This window comes from Galeopterus variegatus, unplaced genomic scaffold, assembly GCF_000696425.1.
Source record: "Galeopterus variegatus unplaced genomic scaffold, G_variegatus-3.0.2 Scaffold332, whole genome shotgun sequence".
NCBI lineage: Eukaryota > Metazoa > Chordata > Mammalia > Dermoptera > Cynocephalidae > Galeopterus > Galeopterus variegatus.
The window spans coordinates 120,193-140,753 of record NW_007726443.1 but is presented as its reverse complement, the minus strand read 5'-3'; the positions used below and the strand labels follow the sequence as shown (position 1 = coordinate 140,753).

The 20,561-nt window shown below is 45.2% G+C and overlaps 1 protein-coding gene across 3 annotated transcripts; it reads left to right on the top strand.

The window, feature by feature from the left end:
• Positions 1–61: 61 nt before the first annotated feature.
• Positions 62–17,801, top strand: NR4A2 (nuclear receptor subfamily 4, group A, member 2). 3 transcript variants are annotated; one of them, XM_008567578.1, is made up of 9 exons: positions 62–141; positions 9,688–9,784; positions 11,468–11,591; positions 12,100–12,965; positions 13,749–13,878; positions 14,263–14,426; positions 15,332–15,534; positions 15,923–16,101; positions 16,251–17,801. In XM_008567578.1, the coding sequence occupies exons 4-9, from the start codon at positions 12,102–12,104 to the stop codon at positions 16,505–16,507; spliced, it is 1,797 nt and encodes a 598-aa protein (XP_008565800.1). In that variant the 5' UTR covers positions 62–141; positions 9,688–9,784; positions 11,468–11,591; positions 12,100–12,101; the 3' UTR covers positions 16,508–17,801. The 3 variants fall into 3 exon arrangements, with proteins under 3 accessions (XP_008565800.1, XP_008565799.1, XP_008565801.1); XM_008567577.1 differs by lacking the exon at positions 62–141 and having other exon boundaries at positions 9,489–9,784; XM_008567579.1 differs by lacking the exon at positions 62–141 and having other exon boundaries at positions 9,550–9,784; positions 12,278–12,965.
• The last annotated feature ends 2,760 nt before the right edge of the window (positions 17,802–20,561 follow it).

Sequence of the window (20,561 nt, the reverse complement as noted above, 5' to 3'; positions counted from 1 at the left end):
ACTGTATTTCTTATTTTTCATTGGCCGCCGCTCCTCGACCCTCCCCTCCCCCCGGGCCACGACCCCCCGAAAAGTAACCGGCCTCTTGCTCCCCCGGCTAGGACCGGGCCGCGCGGGCTTGTTTTTTCTTCCGATTTATCAGTAAGTCGCCCTTGCCACAGCCCCCGCTTCCACTTCCCCCGTTTCTCGCTCTTCCCCCACGCCCCAACTTGACGAGAGAGGGGGATCTGTCCGGCCGGGAGCGACCACTTTGTGCGCCCCGGGGAGCGCGACCTGCACCAGGCGCGCCCAGCGGGGGATGCGGTGACCGAGGGGCCGCGAGCGCCGGGCAGGTAACGTATCCTAGACCCAGAGTGGGGGGCTTTGTTTGGGTGGGGGGAGGGGAGCTGGGGTGGGTGTGAACGCAGGGCAGCCCTTCCGGGACTCCGCTCTGCTCCCTTCCCCGCCCCCCTCGCCTGTGCACAGGAAGCCAATCTGGGTGTGTAGCGCGAAGAGCGAAAGAGAAACTTCTGCGTGAATGAGTAGCTGAGGCTCCTCGCGGGAAGCCAAGATAATATAGACCCCCCGCGCCCGCCCGCCCTCGTCCACTATCTCCCCTCGCCCCCACTCCCGCCGAGGACTAGACCCCCCCACCCGCGCCCTCCGGCGGCTCAGTCCTTGGACGCCCCCGCCCTGCGGAAGGAGGGGCTGGCGAGGATTTTAGGGACTTCCTGGGATGTGGAGACCAAGCTCTGAACCATCCCCTTTCAGCTGCCGGGAGCTGGGAAAGCTTGCTCTGGAGCCTCCCGCACGTGGCGGACGGGCAGAGAACTTGCTGTGCCTTCTAGGAAATTGCAATCGATTTGTAATGCACTTTCGCTAATTGGGAGTTCAAAATTAAACTTTAATAAAGCATTTGTGTCGTCTCGTCTAATTGTGAAAGCTTCCATCCGTCCTAGTAGATAGACTCTGAGTCTCAAGTTAATGGCGCTAAGCTAGATTTTCCCCCCAAGTACAATTCCGTCAGCCGTCGTCGGCGCAGCTGGATTTCCGTAAGGTACAGATGTTGCTAATGGCAGCTTAAGCACGGATGGGCAGATAGCATACGGAATGCAACATGTTGCCATATGGTTCCTTTAGCCTTTCACCTCCCGGGATATCAATCACGTACGTTCTGGGAGGAACTTAATGACTCTCTGAACAGCAAAATGAATTACCTGGTACAATTTATATCCCTTGACCTGATACGTTATAACAACAGGAAGATAGCATCTCACAATTTCTGTGGTATAAATTGAGCTACAGAGCTACATTTCAAATTCTATAGCATGTATGTGTAGTTTGAGGGGCCCTGTCAAATCATTCTGGCTGTAAAATCTGTTTCTGTATTGCCTTGTCCCCCTCCCCCCCGTGCAAAATTTATAAAGTTTAACAAAATTGTTGTCTTGGAAATTTCCGATCAAGAAAATACGACTTCCAGAGCTAGTTGCTTAAACAAGAGTTAGCAGTCTTCGGCAACGCCATACTTTTAAACCAAAAAATTAAAGAACTAGAGAAAATGTGTTTTCTGCGAGTTGTTTCAATATAATTCCTAAAAGTATTAACTATTTGAAATTCTCCATTAAAAAAAAAAAGAGCTAAAACCGTCCCTAAACTTTGGAAATTAACTTACAGAAAACAGTTTTTGGAAACATGAAATACAAGAAATGTATATAGGACCTCGTCAGCAAACAAATTTCAGTATTCCTCCCCTGTCCCTCCCACCCCCCATTTGTGTATCTTGAATCATGTATTTGGTGGTACTGGTAGTTTGTTTTTTCTTCTAACGTGTCAGTGACAGCGTACTGAAGTCGCTGCTTAGATACCAGTGGAATAATTCTGTAATATTTCACAAGTCTTATTTTTAAATATCCTGGTGACTAATAAAATGTTTTAACTGATTAACTCTTATTTCGTATTATAAACATGGTTGTCTTTTACTGTATTTCTTATTTTTCATTCACTAATTCAGATAGATCACACTAAAAGACAAGCAGTAACTAAGTAGAAAAGTAAAATAACTTACAGTTTTTTTAAACTTTACATTTATTTTTACCTATTAAGGGATATCTAAGAGCTAGAGACATAATATCTTTTAAGTTTTTGCTTCTGAAAATATGTATACCACATTAATTCATGTGAATTAACAAGCAAATTAGACATGAATAGTCTGAAATTGTATATATTCTCAGTCATGTCAAGTTTCAGAAAGTATTAATTAACATTTCGAAAGTTTGTCTATACATCATGCCCTTTCAGGATCACTTTGAAATTACAAGACAATGTTTCTTCTTGTTTTTTCCTTTAGTAATGGCTGATGATTTGTTACCTGGTGCTTGAGTTAGTTCAATAATCTTGATAGTTATTGTCAAATAGGATTTTTTGTTGTATGTATATGGCAGAAAATCTTATACAGAATAAATTAAGATATACCTAAGTTAGGGCAACCTTCTTTTCTGGGGCTGTTTTCAGTAATCTTAATGGCTGAGCATTTATTTCTCTGTAGCATTAGCACTTTAGTTTCAATCATGATCAGTGGTAAGCATGTCAATAATGACTCCATCTCCATGACTTGTGAATAGGCAGAGAGTGTGTCCTGTAATCGGTCACACAGAACTTGCCTTATAAAGCTGTCATTGTTATAAACAGATATTGCAGCCTTTTGTCAGGCCCAGTGAATATTAAAGTGTTCCTCCTTCAAAAGCCAGGTTGAAAGTCCTGCTGTCCTTCATTTCAGAATTCAAGTCCTTTAGTAAATAAAATCCCAAGTAGCACTATTTGCTTTTTCTCAAATTATAACATTACATATATTTCATGAATAACTTGGGGCCCTTTCGTAGACATAAACTATATTTTTGGTTTACATAAGAATATATGGCAACAAAAACAAGATATGTATCTTGCAGCCTGACTTATTTTAAACGAAGTTTTGATAGATGTCAGTTGTTACTCTAAATGAAGAGCCTGGCTGCCAAGGGGAACCCTATAGCCAGAAAGTACTTGAATTGTTATTGTCTAGTTTTTGAGCTCCCAACTTCACTTCCTTCTTTTAATATTGCTTTTACTGTATTGCTAATCTGAGAATTAGTTTGGTTATAAAAACTTTTAAAAAGTTTGTATTGCCAAGAAGCTTTTCATCAGTGTTTCTGGTAGCCTGCTGTTTTATTGCCTTTATCTTGAGCTGTCATGTTTATTATAACTGAAAATGAAGAAAGATTATTAGAACTAGATGTATTTCCCATTCTAAGTAATTTTAATTGTGATGTAATCCTAGCTGTTTTCTTATTTTTACTCACAAATTTTAAATATTTAAGATTGGCCAAATTTATGTTTTTCTCAAGGTAGCATGGGACAAGTGATCAATAGGCATTAGGCCTCTAATAGAACTCTTTCAAGTGAGTGGGGTTGAGTGGGGGAAGAGCCCTCAGGAAAGGGTACAGTCCCATTGCACTTGCCCTGTTTGCCTTTCAAATTCAGAAACTTGTTTCTCTCTTTGATAGCATTTCATTAAAAGAATTGTTTTTAAACTGTCAGTCTGTAAATATTTAACCAGCCAAGCAGGAAACAGTCTTTTATTCTCGGCTATCTGCAGCTTTGTTTTTATCTGGGTTAATAGAGTGCCATGCAAATACCCCATAAAATTTTGACTTTGGTTGTCCTTACTTTGACTGAAGATTGACAGGGGCCTCATTAATTAATCTTGTTCTGTTTGATATTCTGTATTAAGATATTGAAATACAGTATTTTTATACATTTATAAGATTGTGTTTGCATTTATTTAATTTATGTTTCTTTTTTTAAAGCATGTAGCCTTGAATGTTTGTTCTATTTTTTTTTTTTTTTTCCACATCATTACTCTGGTACTGCTTGATGTAACTTGATTAGCTCCCTCCCCAGTCATGATTGGTAATTAAAATAGGCATTAAAATTAGTCACTTAGCAATTTTGCTGTTCAATTGGCAATTAAATTACTTAATTGCAATTAAAGTCCTAATTTTAATTGGCAAAATGATAGATGTAGATTTAAGATAATATGTATAAATACTTTAATAAGTGTCTATATAAGGATTACTTAATTACTCAACTTCAAGTTTATGCTGTTAACTTTAGAACTTTTAAGTGAGCAATGAAATTATATTACATCTATTCAAAGGATATGGTAATTAGATTTATTACTTATCACTGTAAGGGTCCTTACTATAAGTTACTTTTGTAGTGTTAAAATTGTATTCTTGATAATTGCAGAATTATGATGAGGAAAAGGGCAGATATGTCTTTATCATAATACATCAATACCTTTTTTTTTTTTTTTTTTTTTTTATTGAGAGGTTCCTATCTACCTCTTAGTCTGAAGAAAAACTCAGTAGTGGTTATTTTATCATAAAAGGTAGAACAGAAACTAGCCAGCTGTGATTTACATATCAAAACTGTTGCAAAGTGTCTGTATTTTATCTACTTAAAGAAATGCCACCTAATACTATTAGGGTTACTCATGTTATTAGCTGCTTTTAGAATTCAAGTCTTTGATATTTTCTTAGCGTATAGCAACTTTTTTTCAGAATCTTTAAAATGTGTTTTAGGACCTGATGACTCCCATGTTTACTGAAATTAGCAATGAAATCTAAAACCAAAGTTATCCTTCTTTGCCTAATAAAAAATAATTCTTACATAAGAAAATATTAAGTGGTTAATATAAAAGCAGATATTTAGGAGATGGTTACTGTAAGTCAAGTATTAATGAAAAGATGGAGGATTGTTATTATGCAAAATACTTTTTGAGTGGCATGAGGTTTTACCATATGTTCAGTTTTAAATGTTAATTTACATGTAGATGTTTCTAGAAAAAAGATTTTGTTTTCTTCTACACATCTTTATACATTTCTAGAACTGAGTTCTGACTCAAAGTAAGAAATAGTTTTTAAAGTCTGTGTAAAGTTGTTTTTGGTGAAAATTGGGCTGAATAAAACTGAATAAAAGCCACAACTACCTACAATGTGAATATCAATGAAGCAATTGACTTGTTCTCAAAGCATCCTATGGGGAAGGAACAAACAATTTCGTTGATTAATATCCTATCAATGGAAATGAAATGGCAAAAGCAAAACAGCAAAAAAATTTTCAACAGTAAAAAATAATTTTGTTTTTTCAGAAACATTTTTTTCAAAGTGAAATTTTCCTTCTTTCGCTAATGTAAAAACTGCCGTCTGAATGGCAACACATGCTGTGAATGAAAGTTTTTCCAAATATAATTTAAAATATACATATCATTTTAATGCTTAAACTAGGTTGCGGTAAGTAATTTTATTATGGAATATCTTAAAGTTGACTTGAATTTTACAGCATGACAGGTATGTCTGTTTCACTATATTTGCATTCTAAGGTCTACTCTGAATTCATTTGGGGAGAATTGTGAAATAAATTCCTAAAGGCCTCTTTCCCATGCATTAAGACAGAAAATCCTATGGGGTTACGTTAATGTTTTCCTTCTAAATTATCCCCAAATCTCAATTTTTATTAAGTATAATCTTCTTAGCCATAGATAAAATAAAATACTTTGTTTTAGATATGAACGTATGTATTATTTATATTGATTTTTAATGAAAGTATGTTTACATGTTATGTTTAGTATTTATTAATATCATAAAAGATGACATAGTAACATTACCTTCCTAACCATTTTTCTGAGGTCATCTAATAGTATGTATTAATAGTAATTTGTAATTTATTTTAATTGGTTTCAAAAGAGGAAGCTACTTATGGATAGGACCAATTTTTACTCCCATTTATTTAAAATTATTAAGAAAATAGACCTTCATTGTAGGGTAACTTTACACATTCATACATGACAATAATTTAAAGTTATATCAGATGCCAGGTCCTAAAAAAAACCCGTTATTGTCATTTTAATTGCATTATGAAATACTTTACTTGAACTGTTTATGTTCAAGAATCTGGAAGGGTTTCAGTCATATAAATGCAGAATTTCAGTTTCTTTTTGCCTAAAGCATCGTTTTTTAACATTTTCTGAAGGATTGTTCAGTTCTACATTTTGATTCCATTATATGTGTAATTAAGCCTCTGTGCACAAAGGCATTCTCTTATGTACTAGCAAATACACCCACAGGAATCCTCTTCTAAACTATAATTTATTTAAACATGTAATCATAGGATTTTAAAGCATGCTTTCATTTTTCCAAACTGTATGCCAATTTGAACTGCTTGGTGATAAAATGGGAGATTTTATTACTAGTTTGAGTTTTTTCCCCCTGTGACCTACTAGTGATTTAAACATGGGCAGGAGGAAATAAAGAAAATCTATTGTAAACGTAATCCCATGTGTTAAACTGTTTCCCTTCTGAAGAAAATAGAAGAAAATCAAAGATTTGTAGTTATTTATAAATTCCAGCGCAATATGAATATTTGGGCCTGCCGCATTCTTTCTCCTCGGGATTAGCCTAAGTAGTAAATAGCTAGTTGTGTGTGTGTGTGTTTGTGTGTGTGATATTCTCTTAAACGTTGTGGAGTCAGGCCCCCTACTGACTGAATCAGTCAATTACAGATATTGGCGGTACTACTGAGACTTCATCCCATCAGAATCTGGTAGGGGAAACAGTAGTACGTGATTTTGAGCATATCTCTTCTTTCCACTTTCTGATCCGTGTGCTGCATCCTGGATCCTTTCCACCCCAAACACATCTGAGCCCTACCAAAACCCCAACCTAAGAAGTAGCTTATCTAATAATTGGTTTAAGCAAGCTTATCAGTCTTACATCCACATCCGGCGTGTCTTCCTAAGAAGTAGTAACGCTTCTCAGAAACCAGAATAGGAATTTGAAGAGAACTCTTACAAGGATGGTAGAGTGGAAGGGAAAAAGTCCCCTCTTTCTCTCATTTTAATGTTATATCTAATCACTCCATTTCTAGTTAATAATAATAATTATAATAAGCTGCCGTGAAGACTGCCTTTCGGTCTTGGGTGCAGTAAGACTTGGGCAAAGGCTCTGTTATCAAGAATTCATACTCGACAGGTTGCTGTTTAAAGAATAACGCACCACGTTACAATGTTTGGCTTCCTTGGAGCTCATTTTAAGAACTCCAAGACACTTTTTTGCTCTCTGGGAGGGAATTTTCAAATTGTCCCCAGACTCAACCAAGCCTTAATTGAGTGTGTTTTTAGTGGCAATGGGGGAGGAGGAGTGTGCAGAGTGAAACTATCTACTTAGACTATTCGTGTACAGAGGGTGGTGGTTACAACTTTAAAGTTCTCCTGGCCTTCGCTTTGCTAGGCCTGTATTAAAACACAATAACTGCCAACCCAGCGTTGCTGCGCTTGAGTTTCCGACTGCCTGAAAATAGCTGCTGGGAGCCTGGCCCACCGCGGGGATCAAGGAAAGCTCCCCCTGGCCGCGCCCAGCTCGCTCGCGGAAGGGAAGGGAACCCGGGAGGGAGCCTCTGAGCTGCAGTTGCTGCTATTTTGGGCCCAGCCTGGCCGGTGCGTCAATGCCTGCGCCCCTGCGTCACCGCCACCCCCACCCCCTTCCTTCTCCCCTGTTCACCAAACTCTCACTTTTTCCCTTTCGTTCGCGTGGAATCGCTTCTGCCCACGGGGCGCTGACGCTACAGAGCTCATGCTAATAAGCGATTCTTCACCCTTCCCCCACCCCCCTCCTCACACACCCTCAACTCGCCACCACAGCACCCCCCCCACACACTTCCTGGTTTTATTTTTTCTCGCGTCCGCTAGGGCACCGCTGAGCTGCAGCGGCGGCAGCAGCGGCAGCCGCAACATCTGGGGGAAACTTAAGGTGGTCACGTAGGTTTCCCCGAGTCTGAGGCGCAGAAGAGCCCGCGGTTTTCCGGGGCAGCCGCAGGGCACCTGATGGCAACTCCTCTCCACCCCCTCGGGAGCAGGGGCGAAGCGGGGAGCGGGCAAAGGCGGGAGTGCAGATTAGGGATGAGCAGCCTCGGAACCCGGACAGCTCCACGGCGCTTTCGGCTCATAGTGAGAACGCCAGGAGGGGGGCCAGTTGCAAAGGGACCCCGGCAGCCTGGAAGCGAGCCACGCCGGGGGAGGAGGGGCGGCTGGAACGCTCTCCGTGGGCAGAGAAGGGGGGCGCCTCCGAACTCTCCCTCCCCTTGTCCCAGCCTCTTGCAGCCGCACGGGAGAAGTCCTGGGATGCTCGCCGAGGTCGGGCCGGGGGTCCGGGAGGGGGGCTCGGCGCCCGGGAGAAGCGGCATTTCTTTTGCTAGAAAGCTCCCTGCGCCCTCGGCGTGGCGGGTGGATTAACTTGGCAAAGCACAATCGGCGGCGACTCGGTCGACCGCGGGAGCGAGACACGCTCTCACAAGCACGCCCGGGCCCCTCCATGGGGAGGGCTGTCGGCACACCTCACGCTTTGCCGTGACACTCCCCTCCAACCCCCCCTCGCTCCTCTCCTCTTGTCCTCTCTTTTCCTCTTAGTCTCAAATTGAGGCAGGGATGGCCCTTGTGTTTCAGTGGAAGGTCGATTTATTTCTCTAAAACTCGTGGAAGGGTTAGGAGTTGGTGGGTACCGGGGAGTGTGGAAAGTAGTAGAGTTGGCAGAAGGTGAGATCAGAGCACCTTTCTGCAGAAGGCACACCTGTTGCCTGCTGCTCGGCCGCATTGTCTGCGAAAGAAAAGCGAACGATGCTTCACTCTGCCTTTTGAGGTTCCTAAAGGGCTGGGTCACTGTCTTCTTCCACCCCACGCACCGCGTCCTCCCTCAAGCGTGGGCAATGCAAGGAAAGAGGGGAACACAGGAAAATAGGCCCTGCCCCCCACTCCCATTCCGTTTTAGCGCGGACTGTGTGTGTGTGTGTGTGTGTGTGTGAGAGAGAGTAAGAGCGAGCGAGCGAGCGAGCGAGCGAGAGACAATGACAGAGGAGGAGGCCAGGGACAGGAAAAGGGACGAAAAGGGGATGCACGGGGCTAGGGAAATCCCACCCATCCCACCCTAATTGTTTGTACCCTCTGAACTTCTTGTGTCATGGGACATTTGTATGCGTTTCCGCTAAGGGGGACGACGAGGGTGGGTGGGTGAGGTGAGGGCCCACCCTCTTTCAGCCCAAGTGGCTGGAAGGCCCACCCCATCCCGTGTGGCTCCAGGTGCGGGCTACCTGGCCCACGCCAGCGTTCCCTTCCGCCCGGGCTTTTGTTGCACCCTCCCCACGTGTGAGCAGCCGAGCGGCCTTGAGGGTGCAGGGGCTTGGGGGAAGGTGAAGTGTAGAGACGCTGTGGCTGCACGGACTTGGGTGGAGAGGTCACACCTCTTTCGGAAAAAAAACCCAAACAAACCAAAAAACCCACCCAAGCCGGCTACCAAGGTGAACGCAGAACGGTTCCCACCTTAAAATCGGCCCTGTTCGTGACGTCAGGTCGGAAATATACCAAAGCGAGCGCGGGCCAGGAGTCCAGGGAGCGCGGCGGCGCGGCGATTGGGCGGCGGGCCGCTGACGCGCGCTGACGCGCGGAGACTTTAGGTGCATGTTGGCAGCGGCAGCGCGAGCCACATAAACAAAGGCACATTGGCGGCCAGGGCCAGTCCGCCCGGCGGCTCGCGCACGGCTCCGCGGTCCCGCTCGCCTGCCCAGCCGGCCGCCTGCCCCTGCTCTCAACTCGCTCGCGTTGTCTCTGCTCCCTTCGCGCAGCTCGTCCACTCCTTCCCGACCCCGGCACCCGGGCTTCCAGAGGGAACTGCACTTTGGCAGAGTTGAATGAATGAAGAGAGACGCGGAGAACTCCTAAGTGAGTAGGTGCAGCCCATGCAGCTCGCTTGGGCTTTTATTCTTCCTTCTTTTGCACGTCTTCTTTCCACGTGTGTGGGACAGGTCTTTGGAAGCGGACGCCTGTGGCTTGTAGCGCGAGTGGGGCCGGAGGATGGGGAGTGGGTGCGCGCAGCTACTGGGGATATTTGTTCGAAACCCGGCCTTGGCACTAGCGGGGAGTTTGCTCCCAGCAGAGACTTCCAGGTTCCTCATTGGTGGACGTGGAAGGGAGACTTCACAGTTTTGCGAGCTGCGGACTTGCCCGCGGAAATGTGCGCAAACTTTGCTCTTAGAGCAGAATTGATTTTGGCCTTTGTAGCCGGAGACTCCCAAGTCTCGAGTATACGAGGGAAGCTGCCCGCGAACTGACAGTGGGAGAAAGTTCTTCAGTTTATGCGTTGCTTGGGAACTGTGTCACTGTGGCTGGCCAGCGTGCCGATATTTCTCGGGTATTGTTGAGTAAGGATGGTGTTGGTAGAGTGTCCAGTTATTAAGTTGCCTGAAATTTCTGGTTTTGACATATGCCGTCCTTGGGTATTTTAGAGTGGGGGGGGGAGGGAGTGAGGAAGGGGGGAGAGAGAGAGAATATGAATACGTAAAGAGTACAGTTATGAAATTGTGAAGCTACCAAGGGGTTAAAATCCAGAACAGACCTATCCCCAAATGCAGTGGAGGTCGAGTCTCCATTCTGCTTTTTCTGGTTAACCTCCCCGTCTCCCCACCCCCATGAAGCAGGATTACGGGGGAGGGGAGAGAACAGAAGGAGTGGATGTTTGGTTTTCTTTTTCATTAGTAATAAGATTGTCCATGCTCTAGAATGCCTTCCAAGTGGGAACATCTGAAAATTACTAGGACAGAAGAATGCCTTGTTCCAGCAAGTAGGCAGATCATGGGAGGCATTATAGGGAAGGTGTTCAGATTGCTGTACTAGGAAGCACTTCTAACATTGGTTTCAATACCTTTTAAGCAGTATTTTCCTCCCTCTGCTATTGACCTAAGATGCTCCTGGAACAGTAGGGCCCCCTCATCCCACCCCTTGGCTGTTAAAGATGCTGAAAAGTGAACACCAATTCATTTTTATCTTCAATCCCAGTGATCTGTCAAAAGCACTTAAGAAACCTAGATGCTTCCATTCAAATTGCCTTCTTGTAGATCCAGGCCTTGCTTTCATTTTGTAAGGGGAGGTGTTGTTTTCTCATTTTACGTTCTTGACTTCTACTAACTTTCTTCTCCCTTCCCCAAAGAGAAGCCAGTTTCACCACAGACAAGTCAAGAGAAGGTTCTGATGCTGTATTTTCTCTTAAACTCCATTCTTCTTATTCAGGTCTGAATCAAACTAAAATGGAAATGACCCCTCCACCAACACTCTAGCAAAGGGACCCATTCGTTATATCTTAAATGTTAAATAAGTTCATGGAATACCTTTCCTCCTTCAGGATCCTCTCTCTGCAACTGTTTACATCATGCAATGGGTGGCATTTTCTGTTGTTTCCAGCCATCTCTTTTACACACTCACTTTAACTGCTATGTTTGGTAAAGGATACACACTAATTTCCAAGGAAACAGGGAGGACATAGAAAGGCCTGCCTGATGAGTCTACATATGCCCAGCCGAATTTTTGTCGGGAAGACACCCTGAAGCTTCCCTTGTATCTGTATTTCAGGGAGGAGATCAGACTGGTTGGACTCCCCATTGCTTTTCCAAAAATCTTGGAAACGTTGTCCTTCACTGAATTACGACACTGTCCACCTTTAATTTCATTGAAAACGCCTGTAACTCGGCTGAAGGTTAGTGCAACTTCATTTCTTTCATTCCCTCTCCTGAGTTCCCTAAACATTAAAAAAAAAAAAACTAAACAAAACAGGTTAATGGGATCTTGTCTGGCAAACCCTTAACTTAAGGCTTGCCAGACCCATTGCCTTTGAGAACACCTTTCTCATTATGCAATTCAACTTTATTTCTAGAGGGTCGTTTCTAGAAAGAGCTTGCTGAACCCGAGCTTCAGAGAAGAGGCTCATCAGAGCAAGATTGGCTGTGAAAAAGTGGGAGGGAGACATTTGGAAATAGCCGGGAGTGTAGACCCTCAATAGCTTTCAGCTTTGGGTCTTTATTTGATCAGTCTTTCCAAGCCCTACACCATTGCTCAGCAGCATTCGCCCTCTCCCGCCCTTCCTCTCGCCCCCTATTTGCTGTCTGACCGCCGAGAGCTGCCGGTGTAGCTCCAGGTGTACCCGAGCCCGGGAGAAAGTGTTCAGTTGACCAGGCTGAGTGTATATCACCCTGTTTCATTTCCAGCCATGCCTTGTGTTCAGGCGCAATATGGGTCCTCGCCTCAAGGAGCCAGCCCCGCTTCTCAGAGCTACAGTTACCACTCTTCGGGAGAATACAGCTCCGATTTCTTAACTCCAGAGTTTGTCAAGTTTAGCATGGACCTCACCAACACTGAAATCACTGCCACCACTTCTCTCCCCAGCTTCAGTACCTTTATGGACAACTACAGCACAGGCTACGACGTCAAGCCACCTTGCTTGTACCAAATGCCCCTGTCCGGACAGCAGTCCTCCATTAAGGTAGAAGACATTCAGATGCACAACTACCAGCAACACAGCCACCTGCCCCCCCAGTCCGAAGAGATGATGCCACACTCCGGGTCGGTTTACTACAAGCCCTCCTCTCCCCCGACGCCTACTACCCCGGGCTTCCAGGTGCAGCACAGCCCCATGTGGGACGACCCGGGGTCTCTCCATAACTTCCACCAGAACTACGTGGCCACTACACACATGATCGAGCAGAGGAAAACGCCCGTCTCCCGCCTCTCCCTCTTCTCCTTTAAGCAGTCGCCCCCGGGTACCCCGGTGTCTAGCTGCCAGATGCGCTTCGACGGGCCCCTTCACGTCCCCATGAACCCGGAGCCGGCGGGCAGCCACCACGTGGTGGACGGGCAGACCTTCGCTGTGCCCAACCCCATTCGCAAGCCCACTTCCATGGGCTTCCCGGGCCTGCAGATCGGCCACGCGTCGCAGCTGCTCGACACGCAGGTGCCCTCGCCGCCATCTCGGGGCTCCCCCTCCAACGAGGGGCTTTGCGCGGTGTGCGGCGACAACGCGGCTTGCCAGCACTACGGGGTGCGCACCTGTGAGGGTTGCAAAGGCTTTTTTAAGGTGAGCAAGGGCGGGGTTGGAGAAGGCACGTAACGGCCCCCTAGTGCCCGGGACCCCTGAGAGTGCCCTTCGCTTTGGAGCCGGAAGCCCAGCCCGAGCTCGCCCTGAAGTGCTCAACACTTCGGGGTCCTCCAAGGCCGCCCTGCAGCCGCCCACGGGTTTTGGCGGGGCTTTGGGGTTGTCTGAGAAAAAGAAGCAGGAAGACAGGGAGACCCGGGGTCGCATCCCCTGCACGCAGCCGACCCGGCGGGCCCCCGCCAGAAGTTGCTGGAGCCAGAGTTGGAAGAGGGTCATTTGCATGTGCTAGGAGCTGTCTTCCCTGTTCAGAATGAAATTGGTTAGGACAGAGAACCGTGTCTGAGCTAACCAAGTGGAACAGAATTCCCTATGGTCAAATTAAGTGATCTCTTTATTTCGCCATCCTGATTGAATAATCTTATCATTTTAAATAGAGAAGGTCTCCAAGGAATGTAAATAATATGAATGCCCACGGATTTGTATTTACTGAGCGTCTCCTTCTCCTTCTCTTGGCATATAAAACACAGCAAGGAGCGGCAAGGTTAGCTCAAATGTTAACGCTATCAATTTTCCTTCTGTTAAATGCCCTGGGGGAGGAAAAAGAAAAGAAAGAGAAAAGGAAAAGGAAAAAGAAAGAAATTGTGTGTACGTGTTTGTTTGCGGGGAGGGAACATATATCCCAGCCATTCAGAAATTATCTCCAGGTTGCTGGATTTTCAAGAGAAAAAAAAAAAATTTTTCGGCCTGTGTTGTCTCCTTTTGCAGCGCACGGTGCAAAAAAACGCGAAATACGTGTGTTTAGCAAATAAAAACTGCCCAGTGGACAAGAGGCGCCGGAATCGCTGTCAGTACTGCCGATTTCAGAAGTGCCTGGCTGTTGGGATGGTCAAAGAAGGTAGGTCGGGGCAAGTGACCAGTCTGCGCCCCGGGGAAACTACTTTGCGGAGCTCAGTCCCAATTTCCATTTCTCAGAGCTGGAGGTCTTCGGTCCCCCCCTCCTTCTGTTTGGCCTCCAGGCCCCCTCAGCTGCCTGCCTGCCCAGCCTCCCCTAGAGAAAGCCGCCAGGCCCTTCTCGCCTTCAACTATATGACCCATTTGGTGGAAGACATAAAATAATCCAGCATTTTTAATGCTTTTTGTCAGTAAGGGCTTTACAAGCAGTGGGCCCTGAGCCGCCCAGCCGGGCGCCCTGCGGCTGCGGACTTCCCGGGGGAGTGGCCGAGGCAGCAGCTGGGCCTGGGCTCCGGGGAGCGTCGCTAACAGGGCTGTTCCTTTGCAGTGGTTCGCACGGACAGTTTAAAAGGCCGGAGAGGTCGTTTGCCCTCGAAACCGAAGAGCCCACAGGAGCCCTCTCCCCCCTCGCCCCCGGTGAGTCTGATCAGTGCCCTCGTCAGGGCCCATGTCGACTCCAACCCGGCTATGACCAGCCTGGACTATTCCAGGGTAAGAAGCTGGTGGGGGGTATCATGCGGACAAACCAACCGATGGGCAGTACCCCTTCCCCACACCCACAACTAACCCCCACACCCAAGGGGTAAAGGAGGCAAGCAAGGCTATATGCCTCACAGCTCTGGGCAGAGCCACAGGACATACCTTTAGACAATCCTCTAGCTGGGGGTGTAGACATGAGGACAGGGCCGAGGAAGGAGGAGAGGACATGCCACAGGAGTCAAATCCCTATAAACCCCCCCTCCCCCCCCCCCCCCCCCCCCCCGCTCCCACTACCACCATGCACAGCAATGCTTTTAATACAAAAGCCAGAGGCTGTGCAAAATCTCCTCAGGTCTACTTTATCTTCAGTCCTACATAGAGATGCTTTAATCCTCACCCTTTCTGGCACTGTCTGGGTAAAGGATGTGGGGCCTGCGTGGGGGTCAGGTGCAAGGAATGGCAGTGAAGTGGGGGAATCAGATGGTCAGATTCCTTTTTTTACTCCAGCTGTGAAAAAAGTGCAAGCTTTAATTGGAGGAAGTATGTTGGGCAAACCTAAAAGCAACTGTGGTTTTATTAAGATTTGCAAAGGGTGTTTCAGCTTGAAACCCACTCTGGGACTAGCATGAATACTAACGTGTCAATTGTTTTGTGGAGATAAGAGTGAACGTTTCCCAGGGCTGGATCACACTGTATTTAGTCTGTATGGAAATGGTAATTTACATATTTAAAGCAGCGACCTCATAGCACCATCCCTAATTGAATTAATTGCCCCGGAACATCTAATTTCCTTACTGGTCAGAGAGAGGTTTAATTGTTATAAAAACCTGGCTCCCCTACTAGAAACGGGGTTAGCAATTTCACGGGTTATATATTTTAGAGAACCTCATTAAGTGCTTTTTAAAATGAAATTCCAGTTCCAGGCAAACCCTGACTATCAGATGAGTGGAGATGACACCCAGCATATCCAGCAATTCTATGATCTCCTGACTGGCTCCATGGAGATCATCAGAGGCTGGGCAGAGAAGATCCCCGGCTTTGCTGACCTACCGAAGGCTGACCAGGACCTGCTTTTTGAATCAGCTTTCTTAGAATTGTTTGTCCTGCGATTAGCTTACAGGTAATGAGGGAGGAAGCAATCCAGGGAGGAGGGTGGAGAGGAATCAAGAAAGGAAAAGAAGGGGAGGAAAGGGGATATAAAAAGTAAAGAGAAAAGGACAGATAGGAAATGAAAGAGGGGGGAAAAAGGAAGGAAAAGATTAAAAACAAAAGGAAGAGAAGGGAAGGAGTGAGTCCAGAAGCCTTGGATGAATGGAATGGAGGTGGGATGGGGGCGTTCTCGATTGTTATGAAATTAAACCCTTTCAAGGTCCACTGGTCTACATTTTATTAACTCTTCAGTAATTAGGTGCCTCTTAAATCCCTCATTTATTGCCCTTCAAGTAATTAGTTGTTTAGCTTCTCTCTCTCTCTTTTTCTTCCCTCTCTCTCTTTGGTATTAATTGCAGGTCCAACCCAGTGGAGGGTAAACTCATCTTTTGCAATGGGGTGGTCTTGCACAGGTTGCAATGCGTGCGTGGCTTTGGGGAATGGATTGATTCCATTGTTGAATTCTCCTCCAACTTGCAGAATATGAACATCGACATTTCTGCCTTCTCCTGCATTGCTGCCCTGGCTATGGTTACAGGTCAGTACTGCAGGTGCAGGGCACTTTCCCTTCAGAACTGCCCAGCGGGATTTGTCCTGGCTTTTCCTTGTCACAGCTCCTCCTTGGACCTACCAGCTAGCTAACTGCCTTGTGCATTCTTCTTTTGTTTCTGATTGTATTTTCTGCAGAGAGACACGGGCTCAAGGAACCCAAGAGAGTGGAAGAACTACAAAACAAGATTGTAAATTGTCTCAAAGACCATGTGACTTTCAATAATGGGGGGTTGAACCGCCCCAACTATTTGTCTAAACTGTTGGGGAAGCTCCCAGAACTCCGTACCCTTTGCACACAGGGTCTACAGCGCATTTTCTACCTGAAACTGGAAGACTTGGTACCACCGCCAGCAATAATTGACAAACTTTTTCTGGACACTTTACCTTTCTAAGACCTCCTCCCATTCACTTCAAAGGAACTGGAAAGAAAACTAAAACTGTTTAGAGGGGGCAAGTCACACGGGCAGAGATAGCCCCCTGAGCTGTCTCAGCTCAAGCTGTTCCCCCCTTCTGTAACCCCCCCCCAACCCCTTGATCCCTAAAGAAAACAAACAAACAAAAACTGTTGCTATTTCCTAACCTGCAGGCAGAACCTGAAAGGGCATTTTGGCTCCGGGGCATCCTGAATTTAGAACACGGACTACACACAATACAGTGGTATAAACTTTTTATTATCAGCTTAAAAATCAATTTATTGTTCACAAGAAAGATTGCTAATGTGTGGTGGGAAATATCTGGCCATGCTTGGTTGTTGCAGTTAAGACATAACACACACACACACACACACACACACACACACAGTTTAAGGGGACCCACAAGTATTGCCCTTTAACAAGACTTCAAAGTTTTCTGCTGTAAAGAAAGCTGTAATATATAGTAAAACTAAATGTTGCGTGGGTGGCATGAGTTGAAGAAGGCAAAGGCTTGTAAATTTACCCAATGCAGTTTGGCTTTTTAAATTATTTTGTGCCTATTTATGAATAAATATTACAAATTCTAAAAGATAATTGTGTTTGCAAAAAAAAAGGAAAACTACATAAAAAAGGGACAAGCATGTTGATTCTAGGTTGAAAATGTTATAGGCACTTGCTACTTCAGTAATGTCTATATTATATAAATAGTATTTCAGACACTATGTAGTCTGTTAGATTTTATAAAGATTGGTAGTTATCTGAGCTTAAACATTTTCTCAATTGTAAAATAGGTGGGCACAAGTATTACACATCAGAAAATCCTGACAAAAAGGGACACATAGTGTTTGTAACACCGTCCAACATTCCTTGTTTGTAAGTGTATGTACCGTTGATGTTGATAAAAGAAAGTTTATATCTTGATTATTTTGTTGTCTAAAGCTAAACAAAACTTGCATGCAGCAGCTTTTGACTGTTTCCAGAGTGCTTATAATATACATAACTCCCTGGAAATTACTGAGCACTTTGAATTTTTTTGTTTTTTTATGTCTAAAATTGTCAGTTAATATATTATTTTATGTTTGAGTAAGAATTTTAATATTGCCATATTCTGTAGTATTTTTCTTTGTATATTTCTAGTATGGCACATGATATGAGTCACTGCCTTTTTTTCTATGGTGTATGACAGAGATGCTGATTTTTTTTTCTGATAAAATTCTTTCTTTGAGAAAGACAATTTTAATGTTTACAACAATAAACCATGTAATGAACATAATTTTGTCTTCTTTTTGGGTCAGGAAAAATGATGCTTTTAATCAGCAACATACAATAGACTTGGTGATAAATTTGGGATAGTTTACTTATTCAACATCTAAATTTCAAACTGACAGCCCAGCTCTATTCTGACAAAAGGAACTGGAGAATTGAACTAATTATGCAGAGTTCATTACAATATTTTTCCTTAACCAAAATTTTCCAGTCTGGCGATCTACATTTATCAGAATCAATTCAGAGTATTTCAGCTCTTCTGTTAACTTTATGAGGAAGTGCAGCTTTCAGAAGAGAAGTTCAGGAGACCAAAAAGCCTTTGAACTTTTATATGGTTGAGAGTATTGTCAATTTCTCCTCTTGCACAGTGTTTAGGAAGTATCTTTTTAAGACTCAGGAAGTCAACATGATTTGAGGAGTGTTGTATGTAATCTCTGATTTCCAATTCCTCTACTCATAATTGTTGAAAAGGGTTAATCATTTCAGGTCCTAAAGGCCTTGGTTCAGTCTTTGGCACAGGGAGGAACTCAGTAGAGGGATTCCTTACAACTTTTCCTCCTTCAGTGGATAGAGATGAGGTGCAGTTTGCAGTTTTAGAATAAAATTTCCCCCTTACAAGTTTCTTAGGTAAATAATAAAATGTCCGTTTGACAGGTCTTGTGTTTGGTGTACGCAAGTTATAACAGGGCCTCTAGCATTCCACCCAGCACCAACTTTCAGCAAAGAAAGGAAACTGACTCAGGAGAACCCGCTTAAGGCCTGAGCTTCCGTTCCGCCCCCTAGTCCTTGGGCGAAAGAGGTACAGCAGAATTTCGCCTTAGGCCAGCTGTGAATTCATAGAGAGCGCAGGATGGAACGGTCTCCTTCGCTGACCCGGGTGAATTACAGATGGCCTCCGGGTCACTGAAATTTACAAAGAGCGTTATTGTTTTTAAAATGCAGAGAACACTAAAGTGCCATGAGAATCTCCTTCGCTGACCCGGGTGAATTACAGATGGCCTCCGGGTCACTGAAATTTACAAAGAGCATTATTGTTTTTAAAATGCAGAGAACACTAAAGTGCCATGAGAACTCTTAGGTTGTTATTTTTCATTTGCTTTTTTCCTCTTCTCTTTTTAAAAGACATGTTTTGCGGGTCGGCAAAAAGACAGAAGGCAGGTCTCCGTGGTAATTTAATATTATTTTCAAGGGATGAGTTTCTTTCCGGTTAACTGAGGGCAGAAGAAGGTGGCCACGTAAGAGATGAATAATAACGAAATATCCAGTTTCCTGGCTTTCTCGGAAATATGAGGCTAGCCATTTCATTTTATTGTCGCATCTTATGCCCAACCAAAGCCCCAAACTAATAAGCAGAAAGAAAGAGAAAGCTGTTTACAAATGCTGGGAGTCTGTGGAGCCGTCAGCACTCATCTTCCAGGTGTCTGCAGCCCCGAGACAATTACATGCCATCACAGAATCCCCAAGAGTTGAACCTGAAACGAACTCTGTTGCCGATTCTCCCTTAAGGAAGCGGCGGCGCATCACCCGAGGCCAGTGGGGTGCTGGGTAGTGGGCCTCCCGAGAATTTGGGGTGAAGAGGGAGCAATGACGACCCCGCATGCCCGCGTGCAGGCTGCATCGGATCCGCGAACATTCACTTGTGATTCCTAAGTTGCAAAGTGGCTAGTGCCTTTTCTGCTTCACAGAGTCGCTTTACAACTCCTGGCTGCGCACCGGCTCCTGCGGGTAAAGAGCCCTGCGCGCATCTCCCCTGCCTTTTTCGAGATCAGCACAGCTGAGGACTTTTCCTGTCCTGGTCTTTTTAGGAGTAAAGCTCAGGGAAAGCGACAGATGCGCTGCATTCCCAAAGCCAAACGTCGCGTGGAACTTCTTTAGAAAGAATGAAAACTTTCCAATGGGGGCTTTATATCGCCCTCCTCTCCCCACGTCCTCTTAAGAATTTTAGTTATTATGTATCGTTCCAGCAGTGGAAGATAACATGATCATTGTTCCGAAGGCATGACCACACTCTTCTCAGCTGAGGGAAGGTCTAATTTTAAGTCTTCGAGGTCTAGCCCCAGTTTGAGTGGTTGTCTATCTAGAACGCTCTGACTTAATGGAGAGATGCCATTAATTCGAAGCATGGGTGAGCAGCGCTGTCGCCTGCTCCTTGCTGGGTTCCTCTTTCTGCCATCTGGGCGACCGCTGCAGCCTCTTTGAGTGCCCTGCTGGCCTTCTCTCGGACATTCCGCTGGTGGGGGGAAGAGGGGGGAGAAAAAAAGAGAGTTTGAATCTCCGGTCCCGATTCTAACAAGAGAGATAGGCACGGCGCAGGGAGCTGATAGCACCCTGCAGTGACAGCGGCACCCAACGACCTTATCTTGTGTATTTCTTTCTGGTACTGGACTCCACCCCTAGAGAGTTTGGGTGCCCCCTCCCCTGACTATACCGGTCATAAGTCTTACGGGTCACTGGTTCTCTGCGCGCAAGAAGCCCGACAAGGAGACTCAGATATTCTTGCCAATTTAAGAATGTCACTTGAAGGTTCAATTTCACTTTGCCTTGAGTATCTCTTGGCTTTGTCGGTGTCAGTGCGTCAACGCGTATATCCAATTATCTAACTACATATTAAACCTAGGCGTTGGCAGAGAAGAAATATTTCCAAGATACAGACAGTTCTGCGAGGGAAAAGTTTTATTGTATTTCATTGTAATATTTTGATCCCAGAGTTTCCTGGCACAGGATATATTTTTCCATCTCGCCAGGCCCCATACAGGGCAGCGACCCC

Bases quoted from the DNA above. Each gene is read 5' to 3' on its own strand.
- NR4A2 (XM_008567578.1), top strand. From the start codon at position 12,102: ATGCCTTGTGTTCAGGCGCAATATGGGTCCTCGCCTCAAGGAGCCAGC. The intron at 13,879-14,262 runs GTAGGTCGGGGC...GTTCCTTTGCAG, and splicing joins TGTTGGGATGGTCAAAGAAG to TGGTTCGCACGGACAGTTTA. The intron at 16,102-16,250 runs GTCAGTACTGCA...TATTTTCTGCAG, and splicing joins TGCCCTGGCTATGGTTACAG to AGAGACACGGGCTCAAGGAA.